The 21376-nt window shown below is 42.7% G+C and overlaps 1 protein-coding gene across 8 annotated transcripts in view; it reads left to right on the top strand.

Annotated features, from left to right (window-relative positions):
- LDB3 (LIM domain binding 3) overlaps positions 1-21376 on the top strand; it is a 211061-nt gene that overhangs the window by 85744 nt on the left and 103941 nt on the right. For all 8 annotated transcript variants that reach the window (XM_050958590.1, XM_050958589.1, XM_050958591.1 and 5 more), the window contains one exon: positions 18777-18852. In XM_050958590.1, the coding sequence (XP_050814547.1) occupies positions 18777-18852 (76 nt within the window). The remainder of the gene's footprint in view (positions 1-18776; positions 18853-21376) is intronic.

The following is a 21376-nucleotide window of genomic DNA, read 5'->3' as shown; positions in this document are numbered from 1 at the left end:
GCAAGGGCCATTAAGTTTAACAGGGGTCTTTTGTTAGACAATAGAACTCCAGCTGTGAGTCAACTACACCAGCAGAACACACATGCAAATGAAGGTTTTTCTTTTGTTCTAATTTTATTCGGGAAGGCTTGTTAGAAAGACTCTGTTGCTGAGCAACAGAGCAGGCAATAGAGGAACAGTAATTCAGACAGTAAACCAGCAGAGGGCACCCCAACACAAGAAAACAGGAACCATGACTTCCAAGGCAAAACTGGATACAGAAGAACAGATCAAACAGGCAGCCCACCAACGAGAAATGGAAAAAAAATACAAGAACTAGAAATAAAACAAAAAGAGATGGAGCTAAGAGAAAGAGAAAGAGAGGCAGCCCACAGAAGAGAACAAGAAGACAGAGAGGCAGCCTACAAAAGAGAGCAAGCAGCCAAAGATGCAGACCACCAAAGACAGCTTGAACTCCAGAGGGAGACCTACCAGCCGGCCCTGGAATTAGAAAAGGCTAAGCAACAGAACCCAGCCAATCCTAACAACCCGTCTCAAGTTGTTGTTCCACATCCCAAAAATTTCCCACCTACAAGGCAGGTGATGACACTGAGACCTTCTTAGAAAATTTTGAAAGAGCCTGCCTTGGCTACAGCATCGCTGAAGACCAGTACATGATAGAGCTGAGACCACAGCTCAGTGGACCTTTAGCAGAGGTGGCGGCTGAAATGCCTAAGCAGAACATGATTGATTATAAACTTTTTCAAACCAAGGCCAGATACAGAATGGGGATAACACCTGAACATGCCCGTCGGCAGTTCAGAGCCCTAAAATGGAAACCAGATGTGTCATTTCCCCGACACACCTACCACATTGCAAAGAATTATGAAGCCTGGATATCAGAAACAAAGGTTAACAATCTGGACGAGCTGCATCTCCTGATACAAATGGAGCAGTTCTTAGATGGTGTTCCTGAGGAAATAGAAAGGTACATCCTAGATGAAAAGCCCAAAACGGTAATCGAGGTGGGGGAGATTGGAGCCAAATGGATGGAAGTGGCAGAAAAGAAAAAACCTACTGTCAAGGGGAGCGAATACCCCAGGGGGCACACCGACAATAAACCCTATAACCGAGGGCAGCACAAGACCCCACCGACAACCCAAGAAAAGCCACAGACGCCCTATTCTTCCACCTCACCAGTCTCCAGTAACCCACCTCGAACCAGTGACCAGTCAGCTGGAAGATGCTTTAAGTGTAATGAACTGGGACGTATAAAGGCCAACTGCCCAAAGAACCCCAACCGAGTGCAGTTCATTACACCACCATCACACCAAAGACAGAGCTGTTGGGCTGCAGACTACAGCAGTGGAATCTCCTGGCAGGCTATCAGGGCAAATGGAGCCCATCAATGCTTGCAGACTATTGCTGGACAGTGGCAAGAGATGCCCCATTTAATGAATACAAGAGACAAACCAAGAAGCGCCGAGTAGACGCTGAATAGGACTAAACTATGTACATAATAGTTTTTTGCGTTTTGTTTCATAATACATTTTATTTATATAACCCTTTTGCTGATTTTTAAAGTGTTACATAAACAGGACAGGTGAAATATTATCATGTAAAGCAACCATAAACACATGAAAAGACCTAGGTTTACAATTTATGATTAAAACTCTACTATCTACACAATATACATAGACATAAATGTCCCTGCCTGCAGGTATATGGGATCTTGGGGAGCAATTACCACACAGATGGGGTTCCAATTAATTTCTTTATTAAAGAAAAAGAAAAGGAAGTGGTGGGAATTTAATAATGAAATACGATGGGATGGGGTGTATAGGGTGTTTACAATAGACAACGATGGGGGGGGTTCTTATTGAACAGTGTAGGGAGTTCTAATAGTGGGCTACAGCAAGTGGGGTTCAGCACAATGGGATACAGTACAGCCAATAAGCAACTCTAGATACAGTGTGGAAATGCAAAGCGTACCCAAAAGAAATGCAAAATAAAATGGTAGCTTCTGTATGAGTTAATAGCTAGATACACAATGTAACACAGTGGCATCAATGTAAATACAAAGTATATCAGAAAAGTGGAGGCAACCAATGGGGTGTTATAATTACAAGTAAAAGGTGAGTTACAGTACAACAATACAATATCAGTATAAAGGCTGGGTCAAGAAACGGGGCGGGGTGAGTGATTAGTGGTATGCAGACGAGCGGTTGGAAGCAGCGAGATCTTCGGTAGGGGAGGGGCAGCGGAGAAGTGTAAAGAAGGGCTAGAGAGAGGTTTAAGCAACAAGCAGACATCAAAAACAAAGGTAAAAAAAACAGCAAAGGGTTTGGGAAGTTTCACAGGGGGAGAAGCAGCAAGGGGTTTGGGAAGTTCAGAGGGTGATGCAGACGCGGGGGGGGGAGCAGCAAGGAGTTGGGAAGTTCGGAGAGAGTGCAGATGCGGGGGGAAAAGCAGCAAAGGGTTAGGGAAGTTATACAGGGGGAGAAGCAGCAAGGGGTTTGGGAAGTTCGGAGAGAGTGCAGATGCGAGGGGAAAAGCAGCAAAGGGTTAGGGAAGTTATACAGGGGGAGAAGCAGCAAGGAGTTGGGAACTTCGGAGAGAGTGCAGATGTGGGGGAAAAAGCAGCAAAGGGTTATAACAGGGAGACACAGAGGAGCACACAGAGGGGGAGATTGGAGCGGGAGAAAAACAGACAGGGAGTCAGTTCAGGGAGAGATCGGGACAGCAGGAAGGCGAATTTAAGCAGCAAAAAACCTTATCTATCTTAACCAACGACTAGGCAAAACAACAAATATCACAATTCTAAGCAAAGCTATAACAAGCAACTATACGGAGCAACAAAACAGTAAACTGTAACAAGGCAGTTGAAACTTACAAGCTCTACAATCTTAACAAACTATGACTTATTAAACTAAAAAAAAAAAGACCTATGGTGCACCTTATGCTATGGGGAGGTTACAGAGGGCAGAGTGGTATGTGTCCAGGACCCAGCCCCCAAGGAAGCCAAGGGATGGTGACTACAGCGGTGAATACAGCTGAAAGCAGAGAGCCCCAAGGCAAGGCCCACAGGAGCAGAGCTTAGCAGCGGCACAAACTTATTTTTAGCGGCAAAGAGCCCTGGAGTTTGAGAGGTTTTAAAACACAGACCAAGGTTTAGCTTGAGTCTGTGTGCTGGGGAAACAGAGCCAGCAGCTAAAATAATAAAATAAAAGTATAGAAAGTTTTACAGAAGGATTCTTACCAGTCCCCAAGGCAGCAGCAAAGGCAGAAGCAGCAGCAACATCAGAAGAGGCAAGGAGGGCTCGGTACAGTCTCAATAATCAGGAGATCTCTCAGGTAGCAATTCGTTCTTCGTGGGGGGGGGGCGTTCAAAAAACGGGGGTACGCTCAAAAATAAAACGAAAGCGGAGAAAGGACCCCCCAGAACCCCTGGCTGATCAGACCAGGCAGCAATGCAGGAACCTTTCTGAGGTGTGTTTCAAAAATGTCTGGTTTTAAAGGCAAACTTGGGCAGTTTCCCGCCAGTAATCCTGATAGGCTCCCTCTGTCACAGGGGAGGGAGCACAGGGAAAAAACTGAAGGGAAGCACAGAGACATGCCTGGACATAGTCCTGTGCAATAGGTGACTCAAGAGCACATGAGGCCTATGACTCATGCCCAGGATCTTAAAAACACATTAAGACTTGCAGCTCAGGACATTGCCTACCCTACACCAAGCCCAGGCTCAACGAAGTGATAACAGGACTAACCCTTTGAACAGGGCAGTGGTCCCACTTAGCACGCAGCACAAGTGGCCATCCCTTTGAGAAGGGCAATGGCTCTTGTTAAACAACTTAAGGGGCCCTCCCTTTGAGAAGGGCAGTGGCCCTGGTAAACAACTTAACAGCCAGGGGAGGGCGGCCACAGGAGAACAGAAAACAAAATGGAGTCTGGGGACAGCTGTAAGAAACAAAATGGAATAGGGGATAGCTGTAACAGACAATAAAATGTAAAAACTTAAATATCTTAGAAACACTAACCAGTTGTTTTAATTGTCATATTTGAATTCAGCACATCAAAATACATAATAAATATCACATTTTATCTCTGAAGCAGACGACTTCTCAAAAATTGTAGACCAGTGTAATATATTGAAGCCACCAGGTTTTGTAACACTGTTGGAAATAAATACATGTATCAAGTGACAGTCTAGTTGATGACTGAATGTTAAAGGTAGCTCGTCTCAGACCTAATGTGATCTACATAATTCTTTTGGGAAAACTGGATGTAGAACTGGTGTAAGTTCACATAGCTTCAATGAAGTCAGTTCATATATGCCAGTTTACACCAGTTGAGGATCTGTCCCTAAAGTTATAAAAAGAAAAAAAAACACGATTCTTTAACTGTTGGAAATGTTACTGGGATGATGCTATCTTTTCAGGGGTTACTTTCATTTCCGATAGAGGCAGGGAGAGGAAGTGTTTGGAAATAATTTGGGAATAAAATAGGGCATAGAAAGGAATAAGAAAAGAGCAAGAAAGGGAACCATGGAGCTGGAAGATAGGCCTTTCTGGGGCTTCTTGACTAGGGATACCAAGTGTACTGCATCATGCATGATACCCTTTGTCATTTGTCAGTTTTTGCATGTCTACCCCGCAGCCCTCCTGGGCTGTTATGCAGAGATTCCCCTGCAGTTTCTTCTCTTGGCCATTGGGTTTTGCTGTGATGGAGGGATTTGAGGTAGCTAAGCTGTCTCTCATCCTCGGCTCCTGCTGCTTGCCCTGCTGATCCAAGCCAGCATACAGGAGCTAGGAGGAGATAGAGGCAGCAGCTATAGTTGGTTGCATGAGGACCTTCCTGCCAAGATAGATGAGGAGGCCATATAGAAGGAATAAAGATGGTAGACAAAAGAAGGGGGTGGTAAGATAGAGACAGAAGAGAGGGTGAGGGATGCATGAGTAGCAGGAGAGGGAAATAGTTAAAGAGGGACACACAAGGCAATGGGCTGATTGGGAAAAGGAATAGAAAGCCTAATGAGAACAAGAGCAGAATGGTGGGGAGGCTGCTTCAGAAGTTCCTGATCCATATCATCACTCAAAAATCTCCCAAGTTTACCCCAGCAGTTCCTCCCCTCTCAGGCTTTCTCAAGCTCCCTACAGCTTCCCATTCACCTTCTTTCCCATAATATCTCCTCCCATCATGCAGGATGTTCTTGGCTCCCCCAGCATTCCCTCCTGTTTCTGAAATAAGGCAGGGAAAAGACATTCCCAAATAAGTCCATTTTTATATAAAGAACAGGAGTACTTATGGCACCTTAGAGACTAACAAATTTATTTCAGCATAAGCTTTCATGAGCTACAGCTCACGAATGGAACACCTATGCATCCGAAGAAGTGAGCTGTAGCTCACGAAAGCTTATGCTGAAATAAGTTTATTAGTCTCTAAGGTGCCACAAATACTCCTGTTCTTTTTGTGGATACAGACTAACATGGCTGCGACTCTGAAACCTGTCATTTTTATATAGTTGTATTGGGCTGGCCTCTTTTGCGGACACAGTTTATGCATGAAAAATTTGTGCCCATATATCATGTGGGTGCAAACATTAACACTTGCAAGGATAACTGCCTGATTTGTAATCCAGCCAAATACATTATGATGCAGACACATAATTTACAAATCAGATAGTTATCCACCCAAATGCCAATATTTGTATTCACAATGAGCTGCAGATGCAAATTGTTATTCCAGTGTTGCGTTTTATATTTATTGTAGGCACAGATGTTACCCACAAACTGGTATGTTGGTCCAGTTCAAAATTAACCCTGCTTATGTTTGAAATAATATATAATCTACTGTGAAATATTTAAAGTAATATGGAAGGATTTGCCTTTATGACCCCTCTTAAAGTCAGCAAGGCTTTTGTCACTAAAACTCCATGTGTTGCTTGAGAACTTTGACAATAGTGTCACTAGAATAAAACAAACTTTATGGTTAATCTTTAAAAAAGATAAAGTTTCTATTTTTTGGCAAAGCAAGTATATAGCTCTTAGTTCACTTTAAGGCTCTGCTGACAGATTATTGGTTTTAAGATTTATAAAATAGACAGTAGGGATCAACAGGCCTAAAATTTGACCTGTCCCTCTTCTCTGTCTCTCGTTTTTTCCCCAAATAAAGCCATTGATATGTTTGTTTCAAAGCAAAGAATATCAGAAGTCTTAATTCTGCTCCCTCCACTGTTTTGCAGCCTGCCAGTGGTTGCATTTCAGTGGTGCGGTATGAGTGATTTATAAAGTGCCTATCCTCTAATATCTCAAGCACTAAGGAAATGTAAGTTACAATAAATACCTCCTATTTATGCTGAAGGATTCCCCAGCACTTTATAAGATAGTGCTCACACACAATGGAGTCAAGGAAAAAACCTCTGTAAGAAAACCTGTTTCAATTTCAGTCTTCCGGAAGGTTAACAAAGAAAAAGCAACAGACACTGACTGTCAAAATTATGAAATATACAAGGACCATTTCCTTTTAAAGGTCAGCAAGGATCATGGTACATAGTAATGGAAAAGAGCTACTAGCTATTAGATTGTCACCACTCTGCAAATGCAGTATCTTGCTCCCTGTGACAGTCTACACCCCTAGGGTCAGGGCAGCAGGGCCTAGCAGACAGAGTCTGTGGGGGTGGGGCACCTACCAAGGGGTGTAGCAGCCCCAGTAGCAGGCCCATGGCCCACTCAACTCCACCAGACCCTGACCCAGGGCCCTAAGAGTGGCATAGCAACTTGCCACTGACTCAACAGAGGGGTCCTACCAAAACACACTGAGGTTTCCTGGGTGGGAGGTACCACTCCATCACCCTTCCTAGGTCACTTCCTACCAGGGTCTACATTGGAGTCTTCCACAAAACATCAGATTCTCTGTGGTCAGTGGCTCCTCCAGTTGCCAGGGTTCAAGTGGGCCCAGCGAGTTCTGATTCCCAGCACAGTCAGGGACTGCAGCTGGCCCTCTGCAGGAGCTTCCCAGAGAAGGTCTTGCCCCTGCAGCCTCCAGCCCAGAATAAGCTTAATTTCCTCCTTTTTTACTGCTAGAGCATTTGGAGCATGCCCAGTCCTGCCGGGGTGGCAGGACTTCCACTGTCAATAATATGGGCTTAACCCGGTCTGGGCTAGTGCAGGGTAAGCAGACCCAATCACATACCCCCTACAAAGGACATACATTAAACAGACATATTATAGCCCTATCTTGCAATCCGTTCTTATGTGGGTAGTTTTTGCTAATACTTTTGGTTCCCATGGAGTCCTTTATTCATAAAAGTATGGATTTCAGTACAGTCTTGAAGAAGGTGAATATTTAATAGTGTTTAGTAGCAGAGCTGCAGCAGCTGACATCTGGTGCACTAAACTTTACCCCAGCGGTTGGTGGCTCTCAGGTAAAAGGGTGTGACTTTACATTTACACACACAGTTACGGACTTTAGACAAAAGACGAACAAAAAACTGCAAATATTTTTTAAATTCCCCTCCTTCATAAGAACATAAGAATGGCCATACTGGGTGAGACCAAAGGTCCATCCAGCCCAGTATCCTGTCTACTGACAGTGGCCAATGCCAGATGCCCCAGAGGGAATTAACCTAACAGGTAATGATCAAGTGATCTCTCTCCTGCCATCCATCTCCACCCTCTGACAAACAGAGGCTAGGGAAACCATTCCTTACCCACTCTGGCTAATAGCCATTAATGGACTTAACCTCCATGAATTTATCCAGTTCTCTTTTAAACCCTGTTATAGTCGTAGCCTTCACAACTTCCTCAGGCAAGGAGTTCCACAAGTTGACTGTGCACTATGTGAAGAAGAACTTGCTTTTGTTTGTTTTCAACCTGCTACCAATTCATTTCATTTGGTGGCCCCTAGTTCTTATATTATGGAAACAAGTAAATAACTTTTCTTTATTCATTTTCTCCGCATCACTCATGATTTTATATACCTCTATCATATCCCCCATTAGTCTCCTCTTTTCCAAGCTGAAAAGTCCTTCTCCTCATATGGGACCCAGTCCAAACCCCTAATCATTTTAGTTGCCCTTCTCTGAACCTTTTCTAATGCCAGTATATCTTTTTTGAGATGATGAGACCACATCTGTATGCAGTATTCAAGATGTTGGCATACTATGGATTTATATAAGGGCAATAAGATATTCTCCATCTTATTCTCTATCCCCTTTTTAATGATTCCTAACATCCTGTTTGGTTTTTCAACTGCCGCTGCACACTGCATGGACGTCTTCAGAGAACTATCCATGATGACTCCAAGATCTTTTTCCTGATTAGTTGTAGCTGAATTATCCCCCATCATATTGTATGTATGGTTGGGGGTTATTTTTCCCAATGTGCATTACTTTACATTTATCCACATGAAATTTCATTTGCCATTTTGTTGCCCAATCACTTAGTTTTGTGAGATCTTTTTGAAGTTCTTCACAGTCTGCTTTGGTTTTAACTATGTTGAGTAGTTTAGTATCATCTGCAAACTTTGCCACCTCACTATTTACCCCTTTCTCCAGATCATTTATGAATAAGTTGAATATCAATGGTCCTAGGACTGACCCTTGGGGAACACCACTAGTTACCCCTCTCCAGCAGCAGCTCCAGGCACCAGCACACCAAGCATGTGCCTGGGGCGGCAAGCCGCAGGGGTCGCCCTGCCAGTCGCTGTGAGGGCGGCAGTCAGGCTGCTTTCAGTGGCGTGCCTGCAGGAGGTCCACCGGTCCCACGGATTCAGCGGCAATTCGACCACGGGTACACCAAAGCTGTGGGACCGGCGGACCTCCCGCAGGCAAGCTGCCGAATCCGCAGGACCGGGGACCTCCCGCAGGCGTGCCGCCGAATGCAGCCTGCCTGCCGTTCTTGGGATGGCAAAAAAGCTAGAGCCACCCCTGCCCCTCTCCATTCTGAAAATTTACCATTTATTCCTACCCTTTGTTCCCTGTCTTTTAACCAGTTCTCAGTCCATGAAAGGACCTTCCCTCTTATCCCATGACAGCTTAATTTATGTAAGAATCTTTAGTGAGGGACCTTGTCAAAGGCTTTCTGGAAATCTAAGTACACTATGTCCACTGGATCCCCCTTGTCCACATGTTTGTTGACCCCTTCAAAGGACTCTGATAGATTAGTACGACATGATTTCCCTTTACAAAAACTATGTTGACTTTTGCCCAACAATTTAGGTTTTTCTACATGTCTGACAATTTTATTCTTTACTATTGTTTCAAGTAATTTGCCCGGTATAGATGTTAGACTTACTGATCTGTAGTTGCCGGGATCACCTCTAGAGTCCTTTTTAAATATTGGCGTTACATTAGCTATCTTCCAGTCATTGGGTACAGAAGCCGATTTAAAGGACAGGTTACAAACCATAGTTAGTAATTCTGCAATTTCACGTTTGAATTCTTTCAGACTCTTGGGTGAATGCCATCTGGTCCTGATGACTTGTTACTGTTAAGTTTATCAATTAATTCCAAAACCTCCTCTAGTGACGCCTCAATCTCTGGCAATTTCTCAGATTTGTCACCTACAAAAGCCAGCTCAGGTTTGGGAATCTCCCTAACATCCTCAGCCATGAAGACTGAAGCAAAGAATTAATTTAGTTTCTCCGCAATGACTTTATCATCTTTAAGTGCTCCTTTTGTATCTCAATCGTCCAGGAGCCCCACTGGTTGTTTAGCAGGCTTCCTGCTTCTGATGTACTTAAAAAACATTTTGTTATTACCTTTTGAGTTTTTGGCTAGCTGTTCTTCAGACTCCTTTTTGGCTTTTCTTATTACATTTTTACACTTAATTTGGCAGTGTTTATGCTCCTTTCTATTTACCTCACTAGGATTTGACTTCTACTTTTTAAAAGACGCCTTTTTATCTCCCAGTGCTTCTTTTACATAATTAAGCCATGATGTCTCTTTTTTAGTTCTTTTACTGTGTTTTTTAATTTGAGAAGTTGAGCCTCTATTATGGTGTCTTTGAAAAGTGTCCATGCAGCTTGCAGGGAGTTCACTCTAGTCACTGTACCTTTTAATTTCTGTTTAACTAACCTTTTCATTTTTGCATAGTTCCCCTTTCTGAAATTAAATGCCACAGTGTTGGGGTGCTGAGGGGTTCTTCGTACCACAGGAATGTTAAATGTTATATTATGGTTACTACTTCCAAGTGACCCTGTTATAGTTACCTCTTGGACCAGATCCTGCGCTCCATTCAGGACTAAATCAAGAATCGCCTCTCCCTTTGTGGGTTCCTGTACCAGCTGCTCCAAGAAGCAGTCATTTAAAGTATCGAGAAATTTTGTCTCTGCATTTGGTCCTGAGGTGACATGTACCCAGTCAATATGGGGATCATTGAAATTCCACACTATTATTGAGTTCTTTATTTTGATAGCCTCTCTAATCTCCCTTAGCATTTCATAGTCACTATTACTGTCCTGGTCAGGTGGTCAATAATAGATCCCTACTGTAATATTCTTATTAGAGTATGGAATTACTATCCATAGAGATTCTATGGAACATGTGGATTCATTTAAGATTTTTACTTCATTTGACTCTACATTTTCTTTCACGTATAGTCCCCTCCCACCCCCTGCATGGCCTCTTCTGTCCTTCCCAGATATTTTGTACCCTGGAATGATTGTGTCCCATCGATTGTCCTCACTCCACCAGGTTTCTATCATACCTATTATATCAATATCCCCCTTTAACATGAGGCACTCTAGTTCACCCATCTTATTATTTAGACTTCTAACATTTGTGTACAAGCACTTTAAAAACTTGTCCATGTTTATTTGTCTGCCCTTTTCTGATGTGTCAGATTCTTTTTATGTGATTGTTTCTTGTCTGATCTAGCCCCTACTTTATCCTCTTCCATCCTCTCCTCCTGACTAAAACCTAGAGAATCTCTATCAATAGACTCTCCTCTAAGAGAAGTCGCTGTCCAATCCACATGTTCCTCTGCAGCAGTGGGCTTTCCCCCATCTCTTAGTTTAAAAACTGCTCTGCAACCTTTTTAATGTTAAATGCCAGAAGTCTGGTTCCACTTTGGTTTAGGTGGAGCCCATCCCTTCTGTACAGGCTCCCCCATCCCAAAACTTTCCCCAGTTCTTAATAAATCTAAACCCCTCCTCTCTACACCATCATCTCATACACGCATTGAGAGACTGAAGCTCTGCCTGCCTACCTGGCCCTGCGCATGGAACTGAAAGCATTTTTGAGAATGCCACCATAAATGTCTTGGATTTCAGTCTCTTCCCTAGCAGCCTAAATTTGGCCTCCAGGACATCTCTCCTACCCTTCCCTATGTCATTGGTACCTACATGTACCACGACCACCGGCTCCTCCCCAGCACTACACAGAAGTCTATCTAGATGCCACAAGAGATCCGCAGGCTTCGCACCAGGCAGGCTAGTGACCATATGGTTCTCCAGGTCATCACAAACCCAGCTATCTATGTTTCTAATGATCGAATCTCCTATTATTAACACCTGCCTTTTCCTAGTGACTGGAGTTCCCTCCCCCGTAGTGGTAATCTCAGTGCGAGAGGATATCCCAACACCATCTGGAACGAGGGTCCCAACTATGCGAAGGTTTCCATCTGCTTCCGTTGACTGCTCTGCTTCCCTGGGCCTTTCATCCTCCTCAACAGTGCAGGGGCTGTCTGACCAGAGGTGGGACAAATCTACAGTGTCCTGGAAAGCCTCATGAACATACATCTCTGCCTCTTTTAGGTCCTCCAGTTCTGCCACCCTGGCCTCCAAAGCCCGTATGCAGTCTCTGAGGGCCAGGAGCTCCTTGCACTGAATGCACACATATGCCACCCGCCCACAGGGCAGGTAATCACACATGCTGCACTCAGCACAATAAACTGGATAGCCCTCAGTCTGCTGCTAGGCTTCTGACTGCATTCTCTCCTACAGCTGCCTAGGTTAATGAAAGGATTTTGTTTAAATAAAAAAGATTGAATATAGTTTTGTTTACAGGTTTAAAAGGATCGCAAGTGAACGTTGCCCCCTTCCCATCTCCCTTGCAAAACTTTCCATTAGCAATCCTGGTCGCAAAGCTCCCTGGTCGCTAGCTCACTGCTTTATAAAGTCCTGGCCTTCTTGATAGCCCCACCGCTAAGGCTCAACCAATTAACAGAGGCTTCTAGCTGTCAAACCTTCCTTTGATGCTCACAGCACATGGTCCTTCAAACAAACAGGCAGACAGACAAACACAAGCTCAGCACACAGCAGGTAACCCCCAAACACAAACACATACTACAGACAACCACTTACCCCAAGGGTCCTGTATTTGCTCCTCCTTCACCTGGAGAACTCCCTTGCAAAACTTCCTGTTAGCAGCCCTGTTCACAAAAGGGCTTCCTTTGCGACATATTAAGCAATAAAAGCTGGTCAGAGAAACTTTGATGGCACCATATTCCAGAATATGCCATTCCATCCAAATCAAAATGTTTTGTGAAATTGAGTTGATTTTGCATGAATTTGATTTGGGAAGAAAACTGGGACTGGGGGTGGGGGTGGTGATTCAAACAATGTCATGTTTTAAATTTTCATTTGGAATAGAGCAGGTGGTGGTGCTTCACTTGGCCCACTTTGGAAGTGGTGGCAGGATTTGAATCCAGGTCTCCCCCCTTACAGGTGACTGCCCAAACCATTGGGCTAAAAATTATAAGGACGGCAATCACCTCTTGCTGCTCCTTCTCTCGCTGTTTCATGAATCTAGTCTTTTAAAATGCTCAGAAGCAAAATCTCTCATGTTGAATGAAACATTTTATGTGACCCAAAATTGATGTTTTTTTAATTTTTTTCAATTCACTGAAAATTCAAAAAAAAATTCAGATTCAGTTCAGCCTAAAACAGTTGTTTTTTTCACAACTGCCAGCTAATTAAAAATAACTTTTTAAACCAGCTTTAATTATAATACAAAACAAAAAAACAAAAAAGTTTAAAATGAAACAGAATGATTTTGTCAATATGAATCTTTTCAGTTGACCTGAAACAGTTTATTTGTGGGATTTTCCTTCATGGAGAATTTCAGAATTTTTGGTTTTCACTCTAATTCTGGAACAAAGCCAGATTTCAAAATCTGTCATTTGCAAAATTGAACTTCTGTCCCATGCACAGCTTAATAAACAAATAATATACCCCCAGGATCCCAAATATTTAATGGAACATAAGTATGGACTTTAAAATTACAAATGCATTTATATTTGAAAGCATCTAATGGCACTGTGGTTAATGCAGTTTTAGGATGCATCAGGCGAGGTATTTCCAGCAAAGATAAGGAGGTGTTAGTACTGTTATATAAGGCACTGGTGAGACCCCACCTGGAATACTGTGTGCAGTTCTGGTCTCCCATGTTTAAGAAGGATGAATTCAAACTGGAACAGGTTCAGAGACGGGCTACTAGGATGATCCGAGGAATGGAAAACCTGTCATATGAAAGGAGACTCAAAGAGCTTGGCTTGTTTAGTCTAGCCAAAAGAAGGCTAAGGGGAGATATGCTTGCTCTTTATAAATATATCAGAGGGATTAATATTAGGGAGGGAGAGGAATTATTTAAGCTTGATACAAGAACAAATGGGTATAACCTGGACACTAGGAAGTTTAGACTTGAAATTAGATGAAGGTTTCTAACCATTAGAGGAGTGAAGTTCTGGAACAGCCTTCCAAGGGGAGTAGTGGGGGCAAAAGACATATCTGGCTTTAAGACTAAGCTTTGTAAGTTTATGGAAGGGATGGTATGATGGGATAGCCTAGTTTTGGCAATTGATCTTTGATTATCAGCAGATAAGTATGCCCAGTGGTCGGTGATGGGATGTTGGATGGGATGGGATCTGAGTTACTGCAGAGAATTCTTTTCTGAGTGCTGGCTGGTGAGTCTTGCCCACATGCTCAGGGTTTAGCTGATCGCCATATTTGGTGTCGGGAAGGAATTTTCCTCCAGGGCAGATTGGCAGAGGCCCTGGAGGTTTTTTGCCTTCCTCTGCAGCATGGGGCATGGGTCACTTGCTGGTGGATTCTCTGCAGCTTGAGGTCTTCAAACCACAATTTGAAGACTTCAATAACTCAGACATAGGTTAGGGTTTTGTTATAGAAGTGGATGGGTAGGGTTCTGTGGCCTGCTTTGTGCAGGGGGTCGGACTAGATGATCACATTGGTCCCTTCTGACCCTAGAATCTATGAGTCTATTGCTCTGTATCACTGCATGAGAAACTTATGTTTAATTGTTGAGGCCAGCATTTCATTCACATATGGTCACTGGAGAGAACACCTCATGTCACTCTAGTTACTCCTTAGTCAGCATAAGGATGACACTAATGGGCTATTAGGGAAATCCCCATTCACCAATCTTCTTAAAGAAAGAATTGTTTCTGCAGTGCAGGACCTGGAGGAAGCAAAGGTGGAGAAGTGCAAACAAAGCATAATATGACTCCTGCTGTCCCCAGGGAGCCATAAGACATACAGAAATTGTTTTAAATATTCTCAGTTCAGCTCCTCTCTCACTTTCCAGCTAAGCCTTAAGTGCAAGATGTTCGCCTTGCATTAGTTGCAGGGGTGGCTCCAGGCCCCAGCATGCCAAGCGTGTGCCTGGGGCAGCAAGCCATGGGGGGCACTCTGCCGGCGCCATGAGGGCGGCAGGCAGACTGCTTCCAGTGGTTTGCCTGCGGAGGGTCCGCTGGTCCTGTGGCTTCGGTGGACCTCCCGCAGGCGTGCCTGCGGAGGGTCTGCTAGTCCCGCGGCTTTGGAGGACCAAAGCGGCGGGACCAGCGGACCCTCCGCAGGCAAACCATCGGAGGTAGTCTGCCTGCCGCGCTTGGGGCGGCCAAATCCCTAGAGCCGCCCCGATTAGTTGAAACAGACTCCAAACTTACCTAAAGCAAAGGAGGTGTCATGTGAGAGTAGAGCTGGACAAGACCTGTTAGGTGATGGGAATAAGTTTGTTCTTTCACACCGAGTATTTCTTAGTGCATTCATTTTTCCAGCACACTTTTCTGTTAGTTGTTTGCAATGTCATCAATGGTGGTTGCAATGGAAACCTGGGATCCTTATCTCAGGATTTATAAATGAAAGGGAGGAGGAATTTTGTTTTAAGATGAATTATGCGCAGGAGATGAGGAGGCCACCTTGTCCAACTGTACTGATCAGATCCCTTTTGAGGTCCTTGTGCATAGGGTTGCCAACCCTCCATGATTGTCCTGGAGTCTCCAAGAATTAAAGATTAATCTTTAATTAAAGATTATATCATGTGATTAAACCTCCAAGAACACCTCCAACCAAAATTGCATCCCTGGTTGTGAAGCTGACATCACCCTGACTGATCTGGGAATCCTAAAACACTTTTTTCAAAAATATAACTTAGTCGTTCATCTTCTACATTGATCTCTCAGTGATCTGTCTGTGGTCCCCACTTGCTCCTGATGGCAGAAGTGAAAGCAAAGGATAAATGATCCAGAGCTACAGAACTCATGTTTTCAGTGCATCTCATGGAGAGAAAAACTGCAAACATGTGACTCATTCTTTCTGTGTGCTTCTGTGATAGAACAAGTAAGGAGAAACACTGTGAATAAAATAATGTTGCCATTGATGGGATAGACCTTAGACTTCAATACACAAGTGTACAATGGCAATTTCTTCACTTTAAAAAATAGAACAAGTCATGAACATAATTACTAGGACTTGACTATCCAACAAGAGAGGTTTGAGGAAGAAAGTGCCTCTGAATTTAGACATTCCCTGAAGGACAGTGGCCCTCTGTGAACACATGAGTTTTCATTTCCGTTGAGGAACTTCACCTCTTCTATCCACTCCTCCAACTCCAACTATGCTAAATCCAGCAAGTCTTTGTGTTCTGTGATAAATGTCAGAGCTGTAGTTGTTGAGTACAGAATTATCTAGATACCTTTTTTTATTTTAAAGTGGTGCTGGTGCCTTTGAAACCTTGCGCAAAGTTAATGTGAAAAAAAAAGTCTCAGCTTGGCAGCATTATGAATGACAAATGCAGCATATCAGTAATGTGTGGAACAGATGATATAGCATGTTAATGACCTCCATTATGGTAAGGTGGCAACTAAAAGAGAATAAATGGTGAAAGTGATGGTGCAGTTTAATCAATGAATCCCTTTGCTACAATACAAATGTTTTCCAGAGGTGCCTCAAAGGGATGTGTGTGTGGTTTATGACTGCTTGCTGTATCTCTGCAATTGACATAAAATATTTGCATTGCTCACTGGGTCTGAAACAAACATTCGTAGTCCATACATGTGTACCAGATAAGATACTCAGTGGAAAAGGGAGCACAGAGTACTCCACGTGAGGACATAACGCTGATCTATATAATGGCAGTACAGTATTATCAGTATTATTTTTTATTCCATCTTTGGCACACTCCAGTATTTTCTTTTATATTTTTGACCATCCCCTGTTCACTGAGCAGAGGATTTCACTGAGCTGTTCTATTCTATCCTATCTAGGTTCTTATACCATCCCTTTCTATATAGCATCTGAACACCTTCCAGCAATTCATTAAGTGGAATAATTAATATCTGCTGAGTGTGGTTCATTTTCTCTCCCATGCTCTCTTTAGAGGGAGAATGTGTGTGTGAATGTGCAGTGCAGAGTTTTATTTTGGTAGGGCTTTGTTTTTAAATGTACAAGATGCTCTTGTCCGAGACTAATGCAGGTTCGAGTAAGTATTTGATTGAGGGAGGAAAATCAAAACGTGACAGATTGAAATTTCAAACCACGTGGCTGTTTATTAACGGGGATAAGTTACAACTTGGGCTAGGGAAAGGTAATTTATCAACTAGAAACACTACCAGAATAAAAGCATACACAACTTGAAACAGTCTATTTACATCCAACAACAAGAAACCAAACGATTTATGATCAACTGCTCACTAAAATCCAAAGCAGATACACAAAACTAAGTAAACTGTACACGCATTAATCAAATGTTGTAAAATACACCGAACAACCACAGTAGCAATTAATACAACAATTTGGCTCTCATATACTATATACACAACTTTGCACTAAGGGAAGGGAAAAAGGAAGGAAGAGGCTAAGCAAACAGAGTATTTACATAAAATTAAAATGCACATACCACTCTTCAAGGGCAGCTGACCAGCAGTACAGACACTGAGAGCATGACGAATTGGTGGGAAATAATCCAAAAAACAAAACGAAATGACACGACACGAGCCGACAAAATCCAGAGGAGACCCTGGCTGAAAGGGTGATCAGGCCTTTCAGCTAACACATGGATAGTCCTGCTGTTTTTGGCGCGAGACATAGTTTTATTTGAAGACTCTTACTTGTGTCAGCATCTTATTGGTCCCTAGCTCCTTCGCCTACCAGGTTCCGAGCTGGTGCCCTCTACGTAAACAGGATCTGCACCTGGCACACTACTCTTTTGCACACAACAACCTACTTTTTTGCACATGGCACTAACTTGACCGACAATTGACCAGACAGACAGTTCGGGAATAGGCACACGGCACTATAACGTTGCACACCGCTCCATAGGGTAGCACACGGCACTACGGTGTTGCACACGGTACCAATGTGACCCCTTGACCGACAATTGGCCATACAGACGCCATGTTTCAGCATAGGTTTAGGGTTGCGACAGCTCTGTGTTTGTTAGAAAAGGCAGGTCAAAGAAGTGTGTCTTGCAGAAGATGGTGTGGTTTGTGATGGTCCTTAATTCTTCTGTCCATAATGAAGCCCACAGTCTTTCTCTGAGGAAGAGAGGAGGATTTGTAATATGGCATAAGTACATAAGAACAGCTATACTGGTTCAGACCAATGGTCCATCTAGCCCAGTGTCCTGTCTTCTGACAGTGGCCAATCCCATGTGCTTCAGAGGGAATAAAGAGAAGAGTGAATCATCAAGTGATCCATCACCTGTTGCCCATTCCCAGCTTCTGGCAAACAGAGGCTAGGGACATCATCCCTGCCTATCTTGTCTAATAGTCATGGATGGACCTATCCTTCATGAACTTATCTTATTTTTTTAACCTTGTTATAGTCTTGGCGTTCACAACATCCTCAGGCAAAGAGTTACACAGGTTGATTGTGCGTTGTCTGAAGAAGCAGTACATTAATTTAAACTGTCAGTAACAAAAATCTGTTCAGGTACATGATGCCTAAGGTCAAAATTTACAAAAGTGTCCTATGATTTTGAGATGCCTCAAGCTTAGAATGTGCAGCTTAAGACACAGTGGACTTGATTATCAGAAGTGCTGAGCACTTCCAGCTTAGATTGACTTCAACTAGAGTTGTTGGTGCTCAACACCCAGACAATCAGGCTTCGTATATCTAGATCTAGGCACCAAAAAATTGAAGCTTCCCAAAGTTATCTCTCATGATACGTTTGAATATTTTGGCCTGTCAGCATTGCTAAAAATTAAAAGTTTAATTCAGATTTTCAAGATCTCTCTAAAGTAGGGTTGCCAACTCTTCAGGATTGTCCTGGAGTCTCCTGGAATTAAAATTTAATCTTTAATGAAAGATTATGCCCAGGAATACATCCAACCAAAATTGGCAATCCTACCCTAAAAGCAGAAGGGAAGATCTTGCTTATTGATGGAGACAGAATATTGGTGGTTGACAAGAAGCTAAGCTGAAGTCTACATATGGCTTTCACTCTGGATAAAGGATAATTTTTTAGTGCAATATAAAAGGTGTTTGAAAGGATCTTAAAAAAAATAAGAGGCAAAGTTGTTCTCATTATTAATCTTCTTTTGGAATGTTTTGATCCCCAGATCTAAACGCCCAGCTCCAGTTCCAACAGCCACACCTAAAGTTGACTCTCCCAGGCCTGTAATTCCCCATCAGAAGGTATGTAACATATTGTCTCTTTAATGCTTCTTGTTATTTGACTCTAACATAAATCACATAAACATAAATTGGTATCTCGTCTAATCCTCTCCAGGCACTTGGAGCATTTCTCACTTTTTTTTTATTCTGTTCTCTTCTAAGCTGTAGGTAGCCAAGCCTATCAAAGCTTCCCAAAATATACAGTCATTTCCCAAAGCATTTAAGGAAAAACCCTATTAGCATATCGCTCAGCTCAGCTAAAAAAATGACTAAAACTGACAACATGTTGACTTGGCTAGATTAGATGACATAAGGCATTTTACAAGCTTTATTGGTAGCTGTGCCTTCTTGTCAGGTCAGTTAATAAATGTCACACCAAAAAATAGAGGATAATTTAATATAAAGATGAACAGTGAATGATGGGAAAAGTGGATGGCTCAGGTTCCATGGACTAAGTCCATTTCCTAGGATATAGATGTCCAAAAGCCATCACCACTGCTAGCATTCACTGTCTAGTTAGCAACTGTGTCTGCAGTCTCTGTAGGGTGGCCAGAGACTATGAATGGCTGCAATTGTGTATCTTCCTATCCCTAGATATGAGAAGTTGTCTGAGATGGGGAGAGGATATGATAACAGTTTTCAAGTACGTAAAGGTTGTTACAAGGAGGAGAGTGAAAAATTGTTCTCGTTAATCTCTGAGAATAGGACAAGAAGCGATGGGCTTAAATTTGCAGGAAGGGAGGTTTAGGTTGGACATTAGGAAAATCTTCCTAACTTTCAGGGTGGTTAAGCACTGGAACAAATTGCCTAGCAAAATTGTGAAATCTCTGTCATTGGAGGTTTTTAAGAACGGGTTAGACAAACACCTGTCAGGAATGGTCTTATTATTTAGTCCTGCCCTGAGTGCAGGGCACTGAACTAGATGACCTACTGAGGTCCCTTCCAGTCCTACACTTCTGTGATTCTATGCAGTGCATTGGCAGTGAAGTGTGGAGGAAATTTGGACTATCAGTGCCCAGGCTGTACTCTTATTGATTGGATAAACAGGGAAGTGCAGTCCCTACTGCCAATCCTACCTATTCTGTGAGGGCTAATTTCACACACACACACACCCAATGACATAAAATAAGAAACAAGACAAACCATTTCAGATCCCAAATCAATAACAGAATGTACATGTCAGCTTCAAACATTTCTTATAAATACTGTGCATTCCAAATTCTGAGCTCAGGAGGTTTGTGTCTTCCCTGCAAAAGCTGCTGACATATTGAAAGTAATATACAAGATATCATCTTGGGGCAAAATGTTTGCTTTTATTTATTAATTAATTTTGTGAAAATTTGAAAGGAACCTGCTCAGTCATATCATGTCTCTCAAGTGCCTTATGGGTATTTGGGCAGGGAAAGAAGAAATATTAAAACTTATCCTGCAGGGAGTTGTTCCCCTTTATATATTTTTTCTGAAGAGTACAGAGGGCACAGAGGGAAAGGAAGAGGAGTCAAAGTGTATGTCCATTTGCTTCATCCAGAGAGATGATGGAAATATCTGCCTCTTCTCATACTAAAATATTATGGTGCCCACCAGTTGAGACTGTTATTTTGTGGGACAGAAGGTTATTGGAGAGGAAATACGGAATATCACTATGAATTCTCATGGAAAAGAAGAACGTTCTATTCTTTTGTTTAGAACTGACTCCCACTTCACCAGCCCGGTAGGGGTTGTTTTGTTTTGTATTTCCCTGAAAGGAAATTGTCAGAGAATTTTTAGCCTCCAGAGCAGCCTGAGTGACCTAGTAAACTGTTCATCTCTTCATGTATTGGAACTTCTCCAGGGCTTCTACGTGAGACACTGGCTCTCAGGAACATCTGAATGGATGTGACAGACCTGCATTTGATAACTCCATAATTAACTATACTCCATGTCTGGCAAATGTAAATTAAAAAACTTCCTAAGTAGTCACTTATCTTACCAAAGTTGTTTCTATCTGGTAAATATGTAAGAAGGGGACGGGAAGGAGGTTAAATACATGTTATTAATTCTTTAAAATATTGCTGGTTTAAAAAGTCATAAACTTATCTTTGATATGGTTGCTGGAGTGTGAGCTCAACTTGTATTTTCTGTTTTAGCCCTTCATAGTGTTATGGGAATTAAAGGTCTTAGATTGCCTAAGAACAGACATTTAGTTTCTAGGTGCATGTCACCTTAAAACTGAACATTCTGTAGGTGAGGGAGTAGGTTAGATGTAGGATTATTTCTGGTGTTTGCTAAGCGTCTTTCAAAGAGCTGGGATGTGGGTCCTATCCCATTTCCAAGTATGCTAAGAGGTTTCTCACAGCTGTGGGTCAGGTTGGCTAGATCTCTTGTCTGGGAGTATAGTGTGTGGTTAGTAGCAAATAGGAGTGGAAATGATGTTGTTGGGGTAGCATTTCTGGCAAGATTGAAGAGGGTTTTACACCTCAGAGTCATGGTATTCGTCCAAGGTTATACTGGAAAGAAACTGGCAGTTGGAGGTCAGTTTAGGGTGCTTGTCCAGGGATTCTGGGAG

Source organism: Gopherus flavomarginatus, chromosome 6, assembly GCF_025201925.1.
Source record: "Gopherus flavomarginatus isolate rGopFla2 chromosome 6, rGopFla2.mat.asm, whole genome shotgun sequence".
Lineage (NCBI taxonomy): Eukaryota > Metazoa > Chordata > Testudines > Testudinidae > Gopherus > Gopherus flavomarginatus.
Note: the sequence above shows the minus strand (reverse complement) of the source record. Positions and strands in the feature narration are given on the sequence as shown.